The following is a 23,271-nucleotide window of genomic DNA, read 5'->3' as shown; positions in this document are numbered from 1 at the left end:
GGTGAGTTTGTGGTGTGTGTGGTTATATGATGTATGTGTGTGCATGGGTGTTTGTAGTTAGTGTGGTATGGTATGTGTGGTATGTAATATATATCTATGTGTCTGTGATGTGTGTGCTGTGGTATGTATGAGGTGTGTTGTGTGTATATATGTATTGTGACGTGTGGTATGTGTATGCGGTATGTTTATGGAGCATGTGGTGTGGTATATCTTGTATGTGTATAGAGCATGTATATGTGATGTGTATGATGGGTGATATGTATGTATATGCACTTTTTCTTGGATCTATAATTAGACCTACTTTTGAAATCAAGCTTAATTACCTCTGGCTGGTCTTGGATAAATCATCTCTTTTCACCTTTTCCTCCATTTATGAAACAAAACCATTGTTTGCTTTAGGGGCATACTTAACCCATTTGACATTCAAGGTAAATAATTTTTTAATAACTCCTTACTCTACATTACAAATTATTTATAATAATTAGCATGAAATTAAATGAATAATAATAGTAATAATAGGGGAAAAAGCAAGTGGTAAAAACCCAATTGTACTTCATGTGTATATTCATGCTTTTAATAAAATTATAAACATACTAATTAAAATCACAGTGTAAAATAGGACTATCGAAAGAGATAAACTTAAAATACATTACCCTTTTAAAAGTGAAAAAATATTATACCTGTACATTGGATGGCCTGTTACAGTAACAAATAATGGCATCACAGTTTCTGTTTGGACACTAACTTCTGTGAATTTTTCAACTATTTTGTAAAAAATGATGTTCTTTGCCTACTCATGTTCAATAGACAACTTAGCCAGATTCGTTGATCTATATTTGTTCAAAGTTGATCAAAGAGCACTTTTAATTAATTTTATTTCAAAAGGATATGTTCTTCAAGAAACAATGGATATACTAATAAGAAACTCTTAAAGATGAACATAAGTTTGGCTCAAATTCATAATATTCCTATTTCATCATAACTTTCAGAAATTGCCATAATGCACATGTCTCTACTTCTTTGGGATTAATTTTTCAAATGTCTTTGTTGAAAAATCTATTTCAAGTGTCTATTGTATGATTTGTAACACCTGCATCAATTATTGCAGATGTACTATTTAAATGCAATACTATAGGCATTGGATGCAGAAGTATGCTCGGCATGAGCTTGAATGATTCCTGCTATGAACTTACACTTGAAATGAATGTTGTAACTGAATCTGCATGTGTCCAAGACCGACGGAATAATTTGAGATTCTCTAAGTTCATTTCTATGTAGAATACAACACTGGTTAAAGGCTAATGGATAAAACTAATCTTAATTTAAAGCTTATACATATATTACAAAGTTCAACAGTAATTGCAACAGTTGTTTAGAACCTAGACTGGGGGTCAGTAAACTTTGATCTTCAGGCTAAATTTGTCCAGCTTCCTATTTACCTAAATCATTTTTTAAAGGACCATTTTTTACATATTTTCTAGGGAAGTTGGCCGCTTTCATGCTCCAACAGAATTGAGTAGATGCGACAGAGACCACGTGGCTTGCAAAGTCTAAAATATTTATTACCTGGCCCTTTACAGAAAAACTTTGCCAACTTCTGACTTAGATCAACAGAAAATTATTGGGAGAAGAGTATTTTCACCTCCATTGTTGAGAATTGCTGTCACGTGGTTGTGATAAAAGCAGATGACTTTCTGTTGTTTCTTTTTAAAATTTCTACAGACAGTACACCTCTTGCTGCCTGAGTCTTTTGCCACCTCCACCTCAGTTTGACTTTGAGTCAACCTGTAGTTTTGTTATGTGATTTTTTATTGAATGAAGGTCATACATGGGTATCAGATAGGGTCTAATGCACAGTAAGGCTTTCATAACTATAAGTATGTGTTACCTTCCAACAGCACAAAACCAGAACTTGTAAGGGAAGGTGGTTCAATAACGTGCAGGTAGTAGAAGAACTGGGGGTAAAATGTATGGCACATGTGTCTCTACTCACAACAGCTGTATAAACTCATATACTCCAGAGGGCCAGGCTTTACTTCAGAATATCAGATCCTTTTACTTTCCTGATAGTACTTCCCCCATTTTTTAATCACAGTGTGCTGTCAATCTTATCGATAGGACAGCTCTATAAGTGTCTTCCAAGAGGAAGAGAGGTCTTTTTGATTCTCTATGCATCGCCGCCATTTTAGTTACCACCTTTCCTTACAGAATTGTCATCTCCTCACTTATCTCTCAGAGCAGTTTCTGAAGCCTAAGGGTGATCTTAGTGTGGATACAGCCCTTGCAGCCTCATCCCATACAGCATACTTTGCAGAACACGTGGGGTGAATCCACACCATGTATGAATATGAGTGACCATGTGCCTTTATTTGGTTCCTTTAATTCACAACATTGTCAAAAATGTTGTAACCCAGATCTGATCCTAATTTCTAAAAGGTATTAGAATGAGACAAAATGTGTCCCTTTTCCTCCAGGGAAAGACATTTGCCAGAGCTGGCTGAGTGCTCAGAGCTTGCATCATCGATCACAAAGGTGACTGTTTGGCTCAACCTAAATTAAAACCCATATTCACTGTTACAAGGTTATGTGTGTGTTCTTAATATTTTGCATTAAGCATTTAACAGCCAGTTGATGAGACTGTATTTTGTGTAATCACATTTCAAGATGTAATTTGGCAGTTTTCAGGCAAGTTGGTAAATCTGAGGTTCGTGGCATTGCTGACTTATTATACTCTGGATAGAAATCATGTAATGTCTACAAATGTTTGTTCTATCACATTCTTTCCTTATGGGTGTTGCTCTGACGCTAGCAATTGATTGGTAGGTCCAGCTGCTTCAAAAGCATTGGTGTTATTTTTATGCATGGAGCATAGCCTTCTCATTAATTTTTATTTCATTTACTTAATTTCAATAACCCTTTGATTATAAGATAAAAATAATGCCTTATGCTTTCTTATTGTGTGTGTGTGTGTGTGTGTGTGTGTGTCCCAAAACATAAAGCTTTAAAAGATGGTCATGTTTTGTACGATCGATTACTCGTGCCCCTTCCAGGATTTGAGGATATCTACACACATGTCTCTTCCTTTCTTCTTTCAAGATTCGCAGATGGTTGATGAAATTTATATTGAGATCATTAAAAGTGTGATTTTGTTGTTTTTTTTTTGAATAATACTTTGTGTTTGAGAATGAAAACTTTTATTTCTATTATCAAATCATAAGAATATATCACAGAAGGCAAGTATATTTTAAAACATGCTGAGAATAAAGGCCATTTTGGTTTAATACTAACCAAAGGTTTAATCCTTCTTCGAACAGGATTTCAGCTTCATGAGGTACAGCTCTGGGCAGATCACTTGGAAGATAGTTGTAGAAGAGTCTGTTTCCTAATTCTTGGACAGAGGCTTGCACTTCGTTTAAATCAACAGAGTTAATGCTGTGGAAGGAAGTGACTAGGTTGATCTTCAGAATAATCCTATTAATAAGCCCTTCTCTCATTTGTAAACAATTCACTGGCCTGTCTGGAGAGATTTACGGGCAGTAGATTCTTAAAGCGTTTACGTGACCTAAACACTCAATAAGTAGCTCTGTCTGTGGCTTGACTTCTTGTGGGAATTCTGTAAAAAACAAGGAGATTGAGCAAGACTTCTCCAATGGCAGGCCAGTAAATGGGAAGATGAGGGGATCTATTTCAAATGTCTTGTTCTATCCAAGACCCCCTGAAAACTCAATGAACTCTTTTCTTCTTCCCATTAACACTTGAATCAGTCTCCTGGGACTTGGGAAGCAGTGATACAAAGCCACATGCCATAGTCACATAGATGACTATGATGGTAATCATCATCTATGTTACCTGTTGTGCTTAAAGAAACATCAGCCAGCATAAAGTCTCAACTGCTACACTCCTCGGTGGGGAAGGGGGAGAGTTCTCCCTGAGCTTGTGGAAATGATGAGGGTGACATGTTTTTAAAATCAGCCAATGCAGGATTCATTTGTTTCCACTTCTTTGCTTGGGAACATACATACTGATGAATAGCAAGGTTTTTAAAATGATGATAAACACGGAAATCCTTTAAAATGGCATTTATTGATATGTGTACTTTTTCAAGTCTTAAGCAAACAGTGGTTTGCTGTAGGACTAATATATCTTAGCAGAGACAAAAAGGAGAAGGGGAAGACAGTTGCAAGGAAGATGCTGAAAATAGCACAATTCTTAAAATTCAGTTTATCTTCTAGCTTGCAGAGGTCACTATATTAACGATAGCTAGTCATTAATGATATCAAGATAATTCTAATTTTGATATCCAGTATGGCAAATTGTTATCCACACTGATAGCATTAATCATATGAAGGTAATGTTTGTTTGTTTGTTTGCTTTACAAAGTTAAATTCTGTGTTAAACATCCTATCTACTATGGAGAACAAGCCTGAGATCTAAGTACAAACTTTCCCTTCTCTAGTGACAGGATGAAGACTCTATTTTTCTTCTATAAAGGTATACAAAGAGAAATATATGTGTTTAGAGGGGTTGCGTTAAAATATCTGGAAAATAAATTTCACTGATTCATGAAATGAAAAGGTAGCGTTGGAGAAGACTTAACAAAAATGGGCACCATTCAGCCTGGCTGGTGTGGCTCAGTGGTTGTGCTTAGATCTGTGAACCAGGAGGGTAGGGTTTGATTCCTGGTCAGGGCACATGCCCCGGTTGTGGGCTTGATCCCCAGTAGGGGGAGTGCAGGAGGCAGCCACTCAATGATTCTCCCTCTTCTATCTCTCTCTCTCCCTCTCCCCTCCCCTCTCTGAAATCAGTAAAAATTTATTTTTTAAAAAGGTGCACTATTCAGGAGAGTATGATAACCTAGGTAGTCACAGGAGTTACAAGCATTCAATTTGTTCTGTTTTATTGATTCATCGAGAGGAGTGTGATGGGAGAGTAAGGGGTGGAAAATCTCATCAGAATTCCTGAGTTGGTAGGGAAGTAACTCTGGATTGAGGGTCAGGTGTTCTCAGCTTTTATCCCGGTACTACCTTTAGTTATATAGTGTCAGGTAAATCAACCAAATTTCCAACCTCCTATCCCCTCATCTATAAAACGGATGAGTATCCCCACCTCTCCCTACCTCTTATAGTACTTGGTAGTATTAAAATAATATTTTTATGGAGGAATTAAAATAGTTTTGGACCAATAAAAGAAGTCATTACGGGGGAAAGATATTGCTTTAGTAAAAGACCCAATGAAAAATGACATAAATCACTCATTCATTTATTCAGGGAAAATAGTAGTATGGAAATTATTTTTAAAACCACTGTAGGAAATGCACACCCAGGTTACTGGCGAATTCACAAAGGTAAAAGCACATCTTTAGAAACACCGCCCTAAAAATATAATGGAATCATTTTCTTTATATAGCCATGGGCCTGCTCTAAACTCCCACTGAATTTGAATTCTCTGGGTGGATTCCCACACAGATATGGTAGCCCATTATCCTCTAATTTTCAAGATTTAAAATGAATCATAAACTGGGGCTGCTCCATTTCGCCCACACACATCCAAGTGAGAACTGACTAAATGCAAATAGTAGTTTGGAAATATCAGTCACGTTTTTAGGATCCTAAGTTGACTTCCTGTTTATTGTCCAGAGATCATAGGGGGACATCCTTATGGAGTTGCTACTTGGAGACAAGTGACAATTGATTCTGACGGCCAGCCGATACTGCTCAAGCCACAGGGAATACACTGACTGTAAAAACTCAGCCAATTTCTTAGTTCTTGTGTAGGGAAAGGGGCAGCTTGCTTTCCAGTGGTTTCCTGAATCATAGCTCATTCTTGATTAACCCACTAAGGACCTGCCAAGCTTGTCGCTGTTGGAAGAACTGGATGTTCCGTCCTGGGATTTTGTTTGTAAGCTAAATTCAGAGAATCCGCAGAGATCATCACAGTTTTGAAAGAGAATTTAAAAGGAAACCAGCCTTAGGAGTCTATATTCCTACATGGATGAGTAGGACGTTCATCTTTTGTGTTGATTTCTATATCCTTAGCAACTGAAAGAGGGCTTGAGGCATGGCAGATGCTTAGAAAATAATTTTTTGAATGATTGCATGGATGCATGGATGTACAAACAGCCAAGAAAGTAACTCACAGTGTAACACTATCAGCTGAAAGATGATCCAATTAGGAAGTTTTAAAAGCTTATTTTAAGAGCATCAGCTCTGATGCTACGTTGGTCAGTCTCTTCTCCCTTTCAGACAGTTTGCACCCTCTTTAAAATGGGAGGGTTGTACAAAGTGTAATTTCAGTTTTAGGTTCTATGATTAAGTCAGCTAGAATATACATGGCTCTGTTCAAGAGAGCTTCAAGCCTCCATGTTTCCCAAAGCATGATGCAAATTCTTTGCGGGTGAAATGATGCCCCTGAAATTCCTGAACACCCTTAACTTAGACTTGCTGCCCACCGTTTCTTGCCTGAGGGATATTATGAATTAATATCTGCTTAGCACCTGCAGAGAGTGCATGGGTTCTGCTCTCAGAGGGAGATGCGGTCCCAGTGGCAGAGCATAAGCAGAATGTTTCTCACCCCAGCCTAGCCTTTCTTGTGGTTTGTCTTACAAAGTCTTGTGCAGTCCAACCCCAAGCCCTAACTCTAACTACTATATTTCATCATATTTTTTGTAGGCAAGCTCATCGCTCCATGCTCCCCAAATTGATAAGTATATGCCAGTTGCTGAGCATTTTCTTGAGCTGTTCATCTGCCCTTGCTTCCTGCCTCCCTCCTTTGCTTCCTCCCCCCTGTCCATCCACCAAGGGACGTGGATATGTCAAAGATTACCCAGAGCTAGGAACTAAGAAAAATCAAAAGCCCCAAACTCCCATCACCAAAATTGCTTCCCACCTTCCTCCACCTACTTCCAATTTCCACATGACTCCGTACCCTCTTCCCCTCTGCCTCCCGTTCCCAGCAAGCTCTCTCTCTCGCCAAGTCCATGCAGGGGCCACAGAACCTTTTCCCACGCATCCCTACTGCAGGGGCAATTCTGATTTCCTTGAAATTCTTTCATTCTCAGGGATTTCTCCCCGTTCTAGACTGGGCTTGGGATTCGTTGAAGGCAAGGATAAAGTAGGATCGTGATCAATTGCAAATAGCAGAAAGCCGACTGTCTGTCTGTCCTTTAAGAGGCAGCTTGTTTTCGGAATATCAGGAAGTGGTTGCTGAAGCTGTTTGTTCTGCTCGGGGTTGCATGGCCTCAGGGACTCTGGTTCTTTCTGTCTTCCAGTTTTACCACTTTAATGGGCTGGTTTTTATCATTTTGCTTGTGGCCCAATGGTGCCAAGAGGGCAATAAGAGCTCCAGACATAACATCCACAAGGCTGGGGAAGAATGGGGCCAGCTGTCTCTCTCTCTCTCCCCAAAAGAACACATTTATTTCCACAACTGTCCCCAGAAAATCCCTGCCTGTTTCACAGATAACACCGTCATTCCTGCTTTGAAAACAGACCGGGGAGATTGGGGAACGGAATTGATCCCTTTGACTGTGCTCATTGATAGGCTATTGTTTGGGACTGGACCCCTCACCACCCACCGTTAGCAAAGCCAGGGACCTACTAGCAAAGAAAGAAGCTGGGACTGGGACGGAGGGTTAACAATCTTATCCAAAATGACCTTTCTACTTTGACCTGTCCCTTCTCTCCACTTAGTTGTCCCTCCATTAGCACCCTCCACAGGTGTGAAATGACCCGTCTGAGACGTAATAGCTTCTCTAAAGCCTGTGGTGATGCCTCTAATGAGATGGGTGAAGTCCATGCATTTTTGCTTGTGTGACATTTGTCCTACTCCCCTCTCTCTTTGTAAAGTATATGAAGACAGGAGTGCTATCTTACCATTTAGCATGAAGTGTACAAAAATGAAAATTCTAGAAGTCTTCTGCCATTAAACTTGTGATTTGGGATGCTCTACTTAACTTCAGAATACCTCCATTTCCTCTCATAGAGATGGGAATGTTTGCAAACCTAGGTCACAGGGTCATAGGGTTGTATGACCACTGAGTAGGTCAGTGATATAAAGCACTTAGCATGGTAGGTGGCACATACACAGCACTCAGTGATTGCCAATCCTTCTGCATTGATTAATACTCTCCCTGTAAATCAGTGGTTCTCAACCTTGGCTGCACATTAGAATCACCTGGGGATCTTGTTAAAATCCTGATTTCTGGGCCTCATCATTAGTAACAAAGAAACAGGATTTCTGGAGGATGGGGCCCAGAAATCGGGATTTTAACAAAATTCCCAGGTGATTCTAATGTGCAGCCAAGGTGGAGAACCACAGCTGTAAACTCTGAGGGCCTCAGTTTCCCCACTTGTAATGGGGGATTGAACGAGGTTATTTCTGAGGCTCCCTTCTGCTGCTTTCTTATATTGTTCTCTTAATAAAAAATCCTAGAGAGCATTTCACATAATAGAGTCTCAATAAATATTTGCAAAATTGAATTGGCTTGTCTAAATAAGAGACCAAATAATCAGTGGCACTGGATTGTGTATAAGTTCTGACAGAATTGAGTTGCAAACTTTAAATGGCTATTGCTTCTGCTTATTAGGTGGAAAAGAATCCATAATCATCTGAGAGAGAAAAAAAGATTTTTTAAAGGAAACACTCTGTGGTCTGGCTCCTGAGGTTCTGCTGGCTGTTACAGATTGCTAGCTACCACAGGCAGGCAGGAAACTGACCAGTTTTCTGCTCCAAATTGAGGAGCAAATTGATTTCTGGGACTCAGGCATGCTTTCCATTACCTCAGTGGGCTTTCTCAGCCAAAGCTGACATGTCATGAACGGAGTTGTCCTGTCTGTGACATGCCTCTTCATTTGCGACATTTGTGATGATACTGTCCAATTTTTCCTACGCGTTTGCTCCCCGCAGAGGTGTGAATTAATTTGGCAATTGCAATGCCAACCAGCACTGTCAAACTCCATTTAGTTTTCACGTGCAAGTAAAGTGCCCCTCGGAAGTTATATTATTTTTTAAATTGAATTTATTGGGGTGACATTGGTTAATAAAATTATACAGGCTCCCGCTATACAATTCTACCGTACATCGTCTGTATATTATATTGTGTGTTTAACATCTTAATTCAAGTCTCCTTCCATCACCATGTATTTCCACCTTTATCCTATTCTACCCCTCCCCCCAACCCCTTTTCCCTCTGGCAAACACCATACTGTTGTCTGTCTATGAGTCTTTCTTTTTGTTCTGTGCTTAATTCCTTCACCCTTCTCTGCACTGATGGTAGGGATGCAGGTTAGTGTAGGCACTGTGGAAAGCAATATGGAGTGACCTAAAAAAATTAAAAATGAAACTGCATTATCCAGAGAAACCTGAAACACTGATTTGAAAGAATATATGCACCCCTATGTTCACTGAAGCATTATTTACAATAGCCAACGTTTGGAAGCAGCCCAATTGCCCATCAGTAAATGAGCGGATAAAAAAGCTGTGGTACATTTACACAGTGGAATCCTACTCAGCTATAAAAAAGAAGGAAATCTTACCTTTTGCAACAGCATGGATGGGCCTGGAGAGTATTACGCTAAGTGAAATAAGCCAGTCAGAGAAAGAAAAGTTATATTCTTAAGCTCTTGATGTAGAACCAATACCTTCTCAGTTTAGATTGTACTTACACTGTGGTGACCAGGTAACATCAGAGAAATAACAGCAGGCAAGCTGAATCCACTGCGGGGGACTAATCTGGAACACAATCAATAGAAGGTTTGCATTCAATAAGGCAGTATCTTGGGATGAAAATATAGTTGCATGTCAGAGAAGAATGTAATGTGCTGAGTTGTCACCATTATTGAGAAGGAGGCTGGCGGATGTCCCAATACCAGGTGTTGTGTGAGCATGTGTGTGGACCACTTCATTCCTTGATAGAAGACACAACCTGCATTCTCTTCCCACAGTGATTCACCTCTGTCATTACACTCTTGGTCTGAATTGACGTTTGAGTTGAGGTCATCTATGTACAGTATCCATAAGTGTTTAAACCTGCTGCATGTTCTTACGGATTGCAGGCAAATGAAGTGACTGTCTTTCCAGCAGGTGCTGTGCAAGCCTCCAAGAGCAGAAGATCAAAACAGCATGTTTCTCTCTCATCCTTTCTTTTTCACTTGTTAGCTTTATGAAGGTGTTCATCTCCATTACCATGTTAATAGCCAATTTCTCTTTTTTGTTGAGTTGTTGGATTTCACTCGCCGATGGGCAATTGTCAGGAAGGGGTGAGATTCTGAATTCTGCAATCACAGAACTACATGCATCGGTTCCCCCTGTGGGGTGCACCCAAAATCTGAGAGTGCGGACTGTCCCTCCACTAATCACGTCTCCAAATGGAGTTTGCTCTAATTCCTTTAATCACTCAGCTGTAATTGAATCCTGATAGGAAGCTGGGTTTCTATCCAGAATGATTCCCCTTCTTCTGCCCAGAAGATGGTAAAGTAGCTGTTTCTTCTCTCAGCAGGCCCAGGACACTCTGCGGATGATCTTGTCCCTCACTGCTCTCTACTGCTTTCCAGGCTGAGAGGAATCCTGATATTTGAGGTTACAGTTGCCATTACCCAGGGGTATTTCTCTAGGTGCTCTTTCTCTCTGCATCATTGTACACCTTCTAACAAAGCGTAATGATTCATCCTAATAGGTTCCTAAACAAGTTTGGCTAGAATATGCATGCATGAGTCCTGCTTTTAAAAAAATATTTTTATTGATTTCAGAGAGGAAGGGAGAGAGAGATAGAAACATCAATGATGAGAGGGAATCATTGATTGGTTGCCTCCTGCACACCCCCTACTGGAGATCGAACCCACAACCCTAGCGTGTGCCCTTGACCAGAATCAAACCCTGGGACCCTTCAGTCCGCTGGCCGACACTCTGTCCACTGAGCCAAACCGGCTAGGGCGAATCCTGCTTTTTACCTGAATGGCTGCAACCAATTTGGAGAGACTAAGTGAATGTTTCTCAACTGCCCCCCCAGTCCCCACCACCCCCCCCCCCCCCCCCCCCGCCAGCCACCTGCAGCACTATCGCTGGAGCAGTGGTCCCAAATGTGGTCCCCACACCAACAGTCCCCGAAACCAACCAGCAGGTAGGTATGATGTGCAATGACCACCAGGGGGCAGATGCTCAATGCAGGAGCTGTGGAACAACAGCAACTTTGCAGAGTGCCCTCTCACACTCCGGGACCCCTCGGGTGATGTCAGACTGCCCGTTTCAGCCAGATCCCCACAGGCCAGGCCAAAGGACCCCACCTGCCAGAGGGACCCGCTCATTCTGCAGATGCCCTTCGAGCCCTGGCGTCGCCCCAGGTGTGGCCAGCTGGAGGTTGGCTCCAGGGTGTGTCCGGCTCTTCTCGCCCAGTCCTGCCCTGTTGGCCACCTTCTAATTAATTTCCTTTCAATGTGCACGAATCTGTGCACTGGGCCTCTAGTTACTATTATAATGTTCTAATAGTGATATGTATGCCATTTCCTTATTCATTCTGTATTCATTCTTTGGAATTGTTCTGTAATATCCATTCCTTCTCTCTTATTTGTTTAGTCATTTATTTGTTTAGTCACTTATTTGTTCATGCATGTGTGTCATACTCTTTGGATGATCATTCAATACCATAGTTATTTCATTTGTTTTTTCTATTGTCCTAGTTTCGTTCATTAGATGCTCTTTCAGGTGGCTCCTCTGTCCTTTTGACATACCTAATTTTATTTTCATTTGTGTACTTCTGGCTTCCTGCCACTGCAGTCTCTTGTATATGCCCTGCCCCAGTCTTAAAATAAGCCACTTCTCTAAAGGGACTCAGTTCTTTTGGTTGAAAGATGGTGTTTCAAATCCAACATCCAGGCACTAGGTGTGCTGGTGGCCATGGGATGTCATTGCTTCTGGGCTTCTCGGTGGATAGTATACAACCCATGTATGAAGTCTCTCTCTCTCCATCTCTCTCTCTCCCTCCCTCCCTCCCTCCACCTCACTTCTTCCCCCCACACACATACTCACACATGAATTTACACTGATATTTCTGACACTAGCACCACATGGTTCATCCTAGCTTTACTCTTTAGCTTATGTATAAGTTCTTTTCCTAACAGTGAGAAACCTGGCTCATTATCTACAACCTATCGACTTTTTTTTACAAAAACTCAAGTATGGAAGGTAGATCCAGAATTGCTGACTCATATCCCTGTGAAAAATTTACAAATCAGAGATACACTTCTTTTTGTCTTTAGTCTTAGAGTCTTAGAGTTTTCAGTCAAATATTATTTTTTCCAGTTATTTAGGTCAGCTCCTTTTTACTCATCTCCTTCAGTGAAATTTCCTCATACGTTCTTTATACACTTAGAGTTCATTTGTCAAAATCTGCATTCCATTCTGGGTCCTTTGATATGCTGATTGATTTTTAAAAAATTTTCAAAAAGTAAAGTTGAATTATTGTGGTGTGTTCTTGGTAATTTCCAGAGTCAGGTGTCTGCCACAGTAACACACAGAGTATTTCCATACCCCCAAATCCCTTCTGTGGTCCCTTTTAGTCAACCCCTCCTTTCTCTCCCAACCCCTGGCATCCACTGATCTACTTTTCTCCCCTGTTTGTTTGTTTTTTTCTAGACTGTCCTTTGATTAGAATGCTGCATTATGCAGTCTTTTTCATTTGATTTCTTTCACATGGAAAAATGCATTTAACATTTACTCATGTTCTTCCACAAATCAGTAGTTCTTTTGTTGTTGCTGAAGAGTAGTCTATTGTGGATGTACCACAGTTTGTTTACCCGTTCACCTTTCAACAGATGTCTTAGCTATTTCCAGTTTTAGTGATTATGAATAAAGTTGCTATAAACATTTGTGAGTACACTTGTGTGAACATAAGTTTTCAATACATTTGGATAAACAGCTAGGATGAGAACTTCTGCTTGGCATGTTAATTCTGTATTTACCAATTTTGGAATGCTGAAGTATTTTTCAAGTGGCTGTACCATTGTGCATTCCCATCAGCAGTGAACAAGAATTCCTATTGCTCTGCATCTTCTCCAGCATTTGGTATTGTTAGCTTAAAAAAAAAAATCAAAATGCCATTAATGATAAATTATTGTGTTTTACTAGCATTTCCCTAATGACTGATATTGAGCATCTTTTCTTGTGCTTATTTGCCATTTCTGTATCTTTTCTTATAAGTGTCTATTCAGATGGTATGACCATCTTGAGTTTTGTTGTTCTTGTTTTCACTGCTGAGTTTAAGAGTGCTTTATATATTATGGTAATTCCTCAGCCCCCAGACTCTGGCTTATGTTTTCATTTTCTTAATACTATTTTTTATAAAACAAGTTTTAAACTTTTATAAAATGCAATTCATCAATTTTTTTATGTATTGATATGCTTTTTGTTGTCATATCCAAAAACTTATTGCCAAACCTAAAGTTATACCAGAGTTTCCATTTTCTTCTAAAAGTTTTCTAGTTTCAGACTCTACACTTAGATCTATCATCCATTTCGAGTTAATTTTTGGATACAGTATGAGTTATATGTCAAGATTCATTACTTCTGCATAGGGATACCCATTTGTTTCAGCATCTGTGGGAAGACTATCATTTCCCCATTGATTTTCTTTGCACTTTGCCAAGAATTAGTTGACTTCATTATGTTGGTCTATTTCTGGGCCTCTTTTCTATTCCATCCTGTACAATAAAAGCCTAATATGCTAAGTGCCTGGTCATCCAGTCAGCCATTCAAGCAATGAAAGCGTAATATAATATGCTAATGATATGCTAAGGTTGCTCAACCGCTTGCTATGATGTGCACTGACCACCAGGGGGCAGATGCTCCGACAGGTAGGTTAGCTTGCTGCTGGGGTCCAGCCAATCAGGACTGAGTGAGATGTGCTGGACACGCCCTGGAGCCCTCCCGTGGTCCCTCCCAGGCTGGTCAACCTCCTACATTTCACCCCCCCCGCCCCCCCGCCCCAATTGTGCACAGGTGGGGTCACTCAGCCTGGCCTGCACCCTCTCGCAATCTGGGACCCCTTGGGGAATGTTGGAGAGCAGGTTTCAGCCCAACAGCAGGACTGGTTGCTATTACAAGACCTGCACTGACCACCAGAGGGAAGATGCTCAATGCAGGAGCTGCTCCCTGGTGGTCAGTGCGCTCCCACAGGGGAAGCGCTGCTCAGCCAGAGGCCAGGCTCAAGGCTGGCAAGCACAGTGTTGGTGGTGGGGGGAGCCTCTCCTACCTCCACAGCAGCACTAAGGATGTCCTACTGCTCTATAAGTACCCATCAAATATCCTATAGTTTGTTTGTTTTTTTTTGCCTTTCTGATAAATGTTAGAATAGGGGTTGCTACATTTTGAAAAAGCTTGAGATTTTTTTAAGCCTCACCTAAGGATATGTTCATTGATTTTTTTAGATAGACCCTTGGTTGGCAAACTGCGCTAGCGAGCCACATGCAGCTCTTTGGCCCCTGGAGTGTGGCTCTTCCTAAGCCTTAGGAGTACCCTAATTAAGTTAATAACAGTGTACCTATCTATATAGTTTAAGTTTAAAAAATTTGGCTCTCAAAAGAAATTTCAATTGTTGTACTGTTGATATTTGGCTCTGTTGACTAATGAGTTTGCCGACCACTGAGATAGACAGAGATAGAGATAGAGATAGAGATAGAGATAGATAGATAGATAGATAGATATGAATGTGAGAGAGAAAATGGATCAGACGCCACTCCCATGGGCCCCCACCGGGCATCAAACTCCCAATTTAGATATGTGCCCTGACCAGGAATGGAACCTGCAACCTTTTGGTATATGGGAAGTTGGTCCAACCAACTGAGCCACCTGGCCAGGGCTAAAAAGCTTGAGATTTTGGTTGCAGTTGCATTGAATCTATAGATAAAATTGGGTAGAATTTATTCAAATTATTTTTAAATTTCATTTAGCCATATTTTATAGTTTTCAACATAAAGGTCCCAGACATATTTTGTTAGACTTATCAATAAGCACTGCATTTTGGGTGATGTTGTTTTTAGTTTAAAATTTCATTTGTTCATTCCTGACATACAGGTATATGATTGCCTTTTGTATTTTGAATTTATACCCCATAACCTTGCTGAACTCACGTTTTAATTTTAAGAGATTTGGGGCAGTTTCTTTGGAGGAGGAGTGGATATGGACAGTATGCAAGTAGAGACACTTTTATTTTTTCTTTTGCAACCTGTATGCCTTTTGTTTCTTTTACTTCCCTGGTTCATCTGACAGGACGTCCAGTCCAATGTTGAAAAGGGGTAATAAAAAATGGCACTCTTGACTAGGGGTTTCTTACTATTAAGTATGATGTTCGTTATTCCTATGCTTTTTACAGATACCTATTATTAGGCTAAACTATTTCTCCTCTAACCCACGTTTATAATTTTTATCCTAAATGTATATTGAATGTTATTAAGTGCTTTTTCTGTGTGTATTAAGGTCATCATGTGATTTTTAAATTTTTTTTATTTAATCTGATAATATGCACATTATAATTGATTTTTGAATAATGAATCAGTTTTGTTGTCCTTGAATGAAATCCACTTGTTCATGATGTATTTTGGTAAAATTTTTTTTAGGATTTTTGCAAGTATAATCTTTATTTTTTCTTTTTTTGTTTGTGTAATCTCTTTATTTGATTTGGGTCTCCCATACTGTCTTATAAAATGAGTGATAGTTCTCTCCTCTTCTATTTTCTGGAAGGGATTGTGGGTATTATATTTTATTTATTTGTTAATTGTTAGATAGACTCCATCAGTGAAAATATCTGAGTCTGGATATTTCACTTATGAATTTTTTTTCAAAACTGTGAATTTGGTATTTTAAAATATATATAAGATTAATTAGGTTGTCTATTCTTTTTTTTAAACATTGAGACTTTTAAAAAAATGATTTTAGAGAAGAAGGGAGAAGAAGAGAGGGATAGAAGCATCAATGATGAGAATCATTGATTGGCTGCCTCCTTCATGCCCCCTACTGGGGATGGAGCCCACAGCCCAGGTATGTGCCCTTGACTGGAATTGAACCCGGGACCCTTCAGTCTGCAGGCCAACGCTCCTCCCACTGAGCCAAACTGGCTAGGGCAGGTTATCTATTCATTCAGTTTTGGTAGTTTATATCTTTCAGGGAATGATTCCATTTCAGTTGCTGGATATATTAGCATAAAGTTGTTTACTAGTACAATATCCTTTTATTTCTTGAACTAAAAGCCTCAGTTGTTTATATTGGAATTCTTCTTTTCTAATGTAAGCATTTAATTATATGTATTTCCCTCTAACTACCACTTTAGCTTTAATCTATGCATTTTAATCTGTTGCACTTATATTTTCACTTAGTTAGAAATATTTTCTTAATTTTCCGTGACACTTCCTCTCTGACTCATGGATGATTTAGAGTACTTGACCCAGGAACTACTAATAAGCAAGAGGTGGTGCTGAGGGGCGTTTGTCAATTGCTTAGAAAATGGCTGCATATTTCTCTGTCTTCAAATTCATCATATCAGTTAATATCAATATAGCTCTGAGAAATCTGGAGTAAATTAATTAATTTATTTAATCCTCTGATCGCATAAAATGGCTGATGTTATAAGATTTTAAAGGTGAGGTAACATACATGAAACAATTGTGGCTTGGCACATAGTACATGGTAAATAAAAATGTGCTACTATGATTTATAGTAGTTGTTGGTGGTGTTTTTGTCATTGTTTTATTTTTAGATTTACTTCATTGGCTCTGAGCTTGAAATGTTGGGATGGGTCTGAAGGAAAACATATAAAGTAATGGAATGCAAACTCTAGAGAAGTCACAGAGATAAGATTTACCTGTTCCTATCATCATTATTATTATTTAGTTTATTGACTATAGCTTTATTGTAATGTATTGCATTCATTTTAAAGACACCCCCCCACCCACTTTGTGAACCTCCCCCGGCCTCCCCAGAATCAAAGATTGGTATCCCTGGGCATAATTAGCCATTTACAAGTACATTACAAAGGGGGTGAGGCTGTGTAATACCACGGATGGTGCACCAAGTATGAACAATAACTCAGGACTTTGCATAATGTCTTAAGCCTTCCTCATTCAGCAACATCACTAAAAAAGTGCTGTGTACTCAGAATTCAAAATCCCCTCCTCCCCAGTTACTTTCTCTGGTGTCTTTGGGAATTTGATTGACACTCTGCTTTCTTTTCTTAAACAGGTGGGCTCTGCATTGCCCAGTCCGTGAGAATCCCCCAGGAGCGCAAAGACAGGACCATTGACTTTGATAAGATTATCAAACAGCTCCTGGACACCCCCAACTCCAGGGCCGTCGTGATTTTTGCCAACGATGAGGATATAAAGTAAGGATGACTGGTGACATTTGTTAATATGCATGCTGCAATGTTAGCAAACAAAGATCCTGATACTGGCAGAGACAGGGGAAAAGAGAGCAAAGAATCAACTCTATAATCACACAGTGGCCAAGTCTGTATGTGCTTTCTACCCCACCCACGATTACTGTGAACCATGGAAGCTGCCCTGTGCTGCTGTCCTGTTTTGTCTTTCCCACCTATTAGCAAAATAATGGATTTGATTACATATAAAAAGAAAAAACCGCTAGACCTTTGCAAGTTTCTTTTATTAAAAATCTATCCAAATGTAACGGACTTACCCAAAGAATGTTCCTCTTAATGTAAAAGAAAAATGCCATAATGCTGGCTATATTGCTGCAGCTTCACATTCCATATGTTTAAAACCACACTTGCCACACCTCTACATTCTCAATCTACCTTTTCCTCTCTCTTTCCTTATTTCCATCCTCCTTGGAGTGAAAAATCTGATTGTAATCTCAACTTTCCTTTTTTCCTCACTTGCTGCATTCTTGGCCATGCCATGGAGAGCTAACCTCTAAAATGTTTCTAGAACCCAAACACCCCCCCCCCCCCCGCTTTCTTTACTTACCGCCACCAGCCTGACCAAGAATCCTTATTTATTTATCTTTTTTAGAATAAAGTGTAATTACACATGATTAAAAACTCAGAAACAATACAAAGATCTGGGGGAAAGTAAAAGCCCCTCCATCCTGTTCCCTAGCTGACAAGTTGTCCTTCCCAGTTTCTTACAGGTTCTTCTGGAGGCGGTCCGTCTTTTACACAAACCACTACACACTGTGTGTACATCCTCCTTCCCTCCTTGCCAGCCCTCACGTACCATTGTGTCGTGGAAGTCCTTGAATGCCAGGACCCATAAATCTATTCAGTCTTTTTAATAGCCGTGCAGAATTTCATTTTATATCTGTATTGTAAATCATCTAACTGCCCCCTTATTGATTGACATTTAAGTTTGATTACAGAGTTTTGTAACTATAAATAATGCTGCAGTAAACCTCCTTTTTCAAAAGTCTGTGTGCACAAATATAAGTATACACATGGTATGCAACATATATATGTGTGAAGATATAATATCTACAAATGTATAATAATATACAAATCTATTATTTTATACATTTATAGTCTATGTATTTATAAATTCCTAGAAAAGAAGTTTCCAGGACAAAGATATGTCCCTTCTTAAACAATATATGAATATTGTCTTATAAAGAGGTTGTGCAGCTAATGCTTCTGCTTATGTAAAAGAGCTGTGTAGGTTTTATGAGATCTTTGCCTTATAGTTTAAAATACTACATTATTGAATTTGAAGGTTAATATCTTTTATCAAGGGTAAATCTATGGGCCCGGCCTGTTATTCCATCCTGCTGGGATTATTGCATTACTAGAGGCCTGGTGCACGGAATTTGTACACAGGTAGGGTCCCTAGGCCTGGCTGACAATCGGCCGATCTGATTAGGGCCGATCTGCGGGGTGACCAGTGGGGCAATCAGGGGGCCCCCACTGGCACCCGCCTTGGCTGGCCTGGGGCCTGTGGGCTGGGGGCAGCTCCTGCTTTGAGCGTCTTCCCCCTGATGGTCAGTGTGCGTCATAGTGACTGGTCGTTCCACCATTTGGTCGATTTGCATATTAGGCTTTTATTATATCGGATCATCATGGCCAGCCTCCCAGTCTGCATCATTCCCCTCCCAGTGTCCTACATGCTGCCTCTGAATCCACCCCTCTTGCCAGTGTTAAGCTCTGATCATGGGTGTCAGGACTGTTCAGTGCAGCCTGTGAACCTGAGTTTGGAATACCTGAGGTTTGTATGCTACTTAAATGAGCACTGTCTCGCCTTGGCCGGCGCCCCTCCCCGTCTTGCTTTCCAACTTCGGAGGCCTCAGTTCTCTCATCAATACAATCAAAATCCTTTGGAGCAGTTTTTATGTGATTCTGCCTCAGCTACCCTAGGAATATCTCACTCCACGCTCCCTCATGACAGCTATAGAGTAGGCACTGGGCCCATTTGTGTTTCCTCCTCTGGTCTCTGCACGTTCTCTTCCACCTGCTGAGAACACTGTTTGCTTCCCCACTTCATTGTCTGATGACCTCTCTACCATTGCTTTCTGAACAATGTTGATTTCTCTGAGCAATGCAGCTTTGGAAAATTCTTCGTAGTTTGTGTCACAGTTGTCGTTTTATATCATTTAATTTTTTTTTAAATTTAGCATTTGTGTTCTCCATTAATCCATAAGCATCGTTAGGGTAGAACCATAGCAGGGTAGAGATGATGGCTCTTTGTTTTTATTCCAGCCTATACTACATTAATCTTTTAGAACCACTTCCAATTTATGATATTCTTTGCTGATATTATTTTTATTTATTTTTAAATCTGAGGCTTTAAATTTTTATTTTTCAATTATAGTTTACACTCAGTATTATTTTATATTAATTTCAAGTTTCCAGAAAAGCTGTGATACATGTATGTAATGGCCATAAAAAAGAATGAAATCTTACCTTGGGTCACAGCATGGATGGACCTAGAGGGCATTATTACTCTAAGTGAAATGTTAGAGAAAAACAAATATCATATGATTTTACTTACATGTACAATCTAAAGACCAAAAAGCAAACAAGCAAAAGAGATGCAGAGAACAGACTGATGGTTGCCAGAGGGGAGGGTTGTTGGGGGGCTGGGTGTCCTCAGGCCCTATTACAGTACTCAGTACCTAGGATATTCTTTTTTTTTTTTTAAATATATTTTATTGATTTTTTTACAGAGAGGAAGGGAGAGAGATAGAGAGTTAGAAACATCGATGAGAGAGAAACACCGATCAGCTGCCTCCTGCACATCTGTGCTCGCAACCCAGGTACATGCCCTTGACCAGAATCGAACCTGGGACCTTTCAGTCCGCAGGCTGACGCTCTATCCACTGAGCCAAACCAGTTTCGGCAGGATATTCTTAATAAATGGCATTCAATGGGTGAATAAAATGCCTAGTCAAGTACCCACTATTTAATAATATAAATACAGGCTTGCCTTGCTGACCTTCATGATGTCTTCACAAGTGTTTCTATTTTAACAGCTATAACTCCTCTCTACTCCCAGTTCTCCTCCCAAAAGGCATTATTCTGGTCCTCCAACACCTCCTGGTCCCTCCTCCATCATGGCTTTTGTTTGTGGTGTTTCTTCTCTCTTTCTCTACCGGTTGCAAGTATGTCTGTTCTTCAAGGTTTACTTCAAACAGCCTCTTCTCTATGGGCACTGTTTCTGATCACCCCTTATTTCTCTCCTTATAAAGTGCTGACTATTTTGCTCTTAGGGCATTTTCTTTCATACTTTGTGATTTAGTTATTTCAGAGAATTTTTATTTCATAATATTACCCGGTCTTTTTGCTCCACGTTTTGTCAACTCTATTGATACCTTTCTAAGCATCTCATATATCTTTTTCATACATATTTTATACATTTAAAAATATGAATACATTGATAAGGTGTGGCTTTGTGTTTATTTTAATTCTCACCGAAGGATATCTTTTTTATTGATTTTAGAGAGAGAAGTGAGAGGGAGAGAGAGAGAAAGAAAAAGAGAGATAGAGAGAGAAAGCTGTATTTTTAAATTCATCATACACAGCACATAGAAATTTTACTGCAAATGGCAATGGTGATATATTAGTTTTAATACTCTTGATTTTCAGGTAGTATAAGGTTTTAATTTGGGATATAAAAATGTATATAATCCTCTTAATAACTGTGCTATTTTTGTGTGTTGAGGCTTGTTTGTGTGTTTATTATTTTATACTGTGATTTATAGTAATGATAGCAGTAATGGCTCTTGAGCACAGTAATAGAATTCAGTGCATATATAAGTGTCTTCCAGAACATGATCTGAAGAGTAGTAATGACCTACAATGTTATGTTATTTCTGTTTTCAGGAAATTTACACTGTAGATTGGAAATTTTGAGATTTCTTAGAATATTAACTTGAAATACCTTGTTGGAGAATAGCAGTGAGAAGATATTAACATCTAGATTTTGAAACTGAGATAGGTGCTGAATCAGTCATGCATACTAATAATCTGGATTTTAGACAAGAATAGATTCTTTTCTGGAACACTTTATTCTGATCATAAAGCAATACATGGCTATTTTAAGTCCATTGAAAAATGTGGAGAAGTTTTTGCTGTTGCTGTTTAGTAAAAGGAACTCTTTTTTAAAAATTTTATTTTATTGTTTAAAGTATTACAAATAGTAGTACATATGTCTCATTTTTTTTCCCCATGGACCTTCCCCTGGCCTCCCCTACCTTCTGGCACATGCCCTCTCCCCCCTCCCCGCAGTGTCTTGTGTCCATTGGTTATGCTTATGTGCATGCATACAAGTCCTTTCAGTTGATCTCTTACTACCACCCCCTCCCCCCGCAACCCTCCCCTGTCTTCCCGCTGAAGTTTGACAGTCCCTTTGATGCTTCTCAGGCTCAATATCTATTTTTGTTCATCAGTTTATAGTGTTCTTTATTATCCATTAATGAGTGAGATCATGTGGTATTTTTCTTTCACTGACTGACTTATTTCACTCTTAAGTTTACTTTGCCTCCTGCTTATCTAGAAAAATCAAAGGTGAGAGAGAATAATCACAAACTATGATTTTATGCAATCCCTACAAAACTTGACATCCCAACACTCAGAGATAATCACTAGAAATTCTGGATTGAGGTTTGTAATAATTTTTTTTCTAAACATGCATAAGTTGTCCCCAACAGAATCAAGATCACATTGAATTTTATATTTTACTTTTTGTAATTCACGTTTCACTTTTTGTACCATAATCTTACTTGTCTTAACAAATAACCCCACACTCTTCCATAAATATGTTAAGGTGGATGTCTACTTTTTGTATTTATGTCAGTTTCATCTTTATTCCTTGTTTTGCTTGGTTTCTCCCCACCCTTTCACTCTCTTCAGAATTACCAGCAGCTCCTCGGTGAATGATTGTTGTTAACCACAGATTGTATATTATCCATATTTTTCATATGTATTTCAGTTTACTTAAGCTAAAATAGTATTTACCATTTCTTCCACCTTATATCCCCTGCCTTTGGCATCCATATTTTTCTGTGCTCTTACATAACCCTATAGCTTTAACTGCGTATATACAGAAATACAGGCAAATTTTGGCCAGCTTTCCTTATATAAGAATTGAGCAGTCTTTTGCAGCTGCTTATTTGACTTTCCTTCTTTAACAATGCCTTGTGGAAATTACACTGAGTATATTTTTAATTGCTCTCCATCCATCCTTTGGATGGACTCTATTTATGTAACCAGTTCCCTGTTGCTCTGCATTCTGGGTGTCTCTTTAATGAACATTTGATTTTGACAGTATACTTGGTTATTTCCTTTGGGCAGAGCAGTAGAAGTGGTACCTCTAGATCAAGTATAAACAATTGATTGTGTGTCATTTTTTAATGAAAATAATAAATGAATGTATTTTTAAAATATGACTAAAATAATTTTGGTGCAAAGCATTGGTCTCCTGTCTCATTCCTCTAAACTCTTTGGTTCTATTCTCTTTGAGCAACAATTTTAATTCTTTAAGCTATTTCTTTAGGCCTTATCTGCATAATGTGCCTGTACTGTAATTTTTGAATTATTAATTTGGCTAATTAGTTCTTCATTATCTTCCCAACATCTTTCTATCAGATTTCCATTCAATATAAATCAGTGTTTACATTATTATCCATATAATAAGGTGACTTGTATTATTGTATTGGGCACTTCCCTCCTGAAATCTCTATTCTTTTTTAATTTTTCTTTCTTTTTTTTAATGTTTACTCATAGTTTATTTCCTCATTTTGCTGGAACTATCCTCCAATAACTTTCTAATAAAAGGAAAATTAAAG

General features: G+C 39.2%; 1 protein-coding gene across 5 annotated transcripts in view; it reads left to right on the top strand.

Annotated features, from left to right (window-relative positions):
- GRM7 (glutamate metabotropic receptor 7) overlaps nt 1–23,271 on the top strand; it is a 751,085-nt gene that overhangs the window by 361,255 nt on the left and 366,559 nt on the right. For all 5 annotated transcript variants that reach the window (XR_011468069.1, XR_011468068.1, XM_070390696.1 and 2 more), the window contains exon 3: nt 17,224–17,365. Coding sequence is in view for 3 of the 5 variants with exons in the window: in XM_070390696.1 (XP_070246797.1) it covers nt 17,224–17,365 (142 nt within the window). In the remaining 2 variants the exon portion in view is untranslated. The remainder of the gene's footprint in view (nt 1–17,223; nt 17,366–23,271) is intronic.

The sequence above is a fragment of the Myotis yumanensis genome, unplaced genomic scaffold (assembly GCF_028538775.1).
Source record: "Myotis yumanensis isolate MYYU_CA2020_CCGP unplaced genomic scaffold, mMyoYum1.0.hap1 SCAF_14, whole genome shotgun sequence".
Classification (NCBI taxonomy): domain Eukaryota; kingdom Metazoa; phylum Chordata; class Mammalia; order Chiroptera; family Vespertilionidae; genus Myotis; species Myotis yumanensis.
This window is presented reverse-complemented; position numbering and strand designations above follow the sequence as displayed.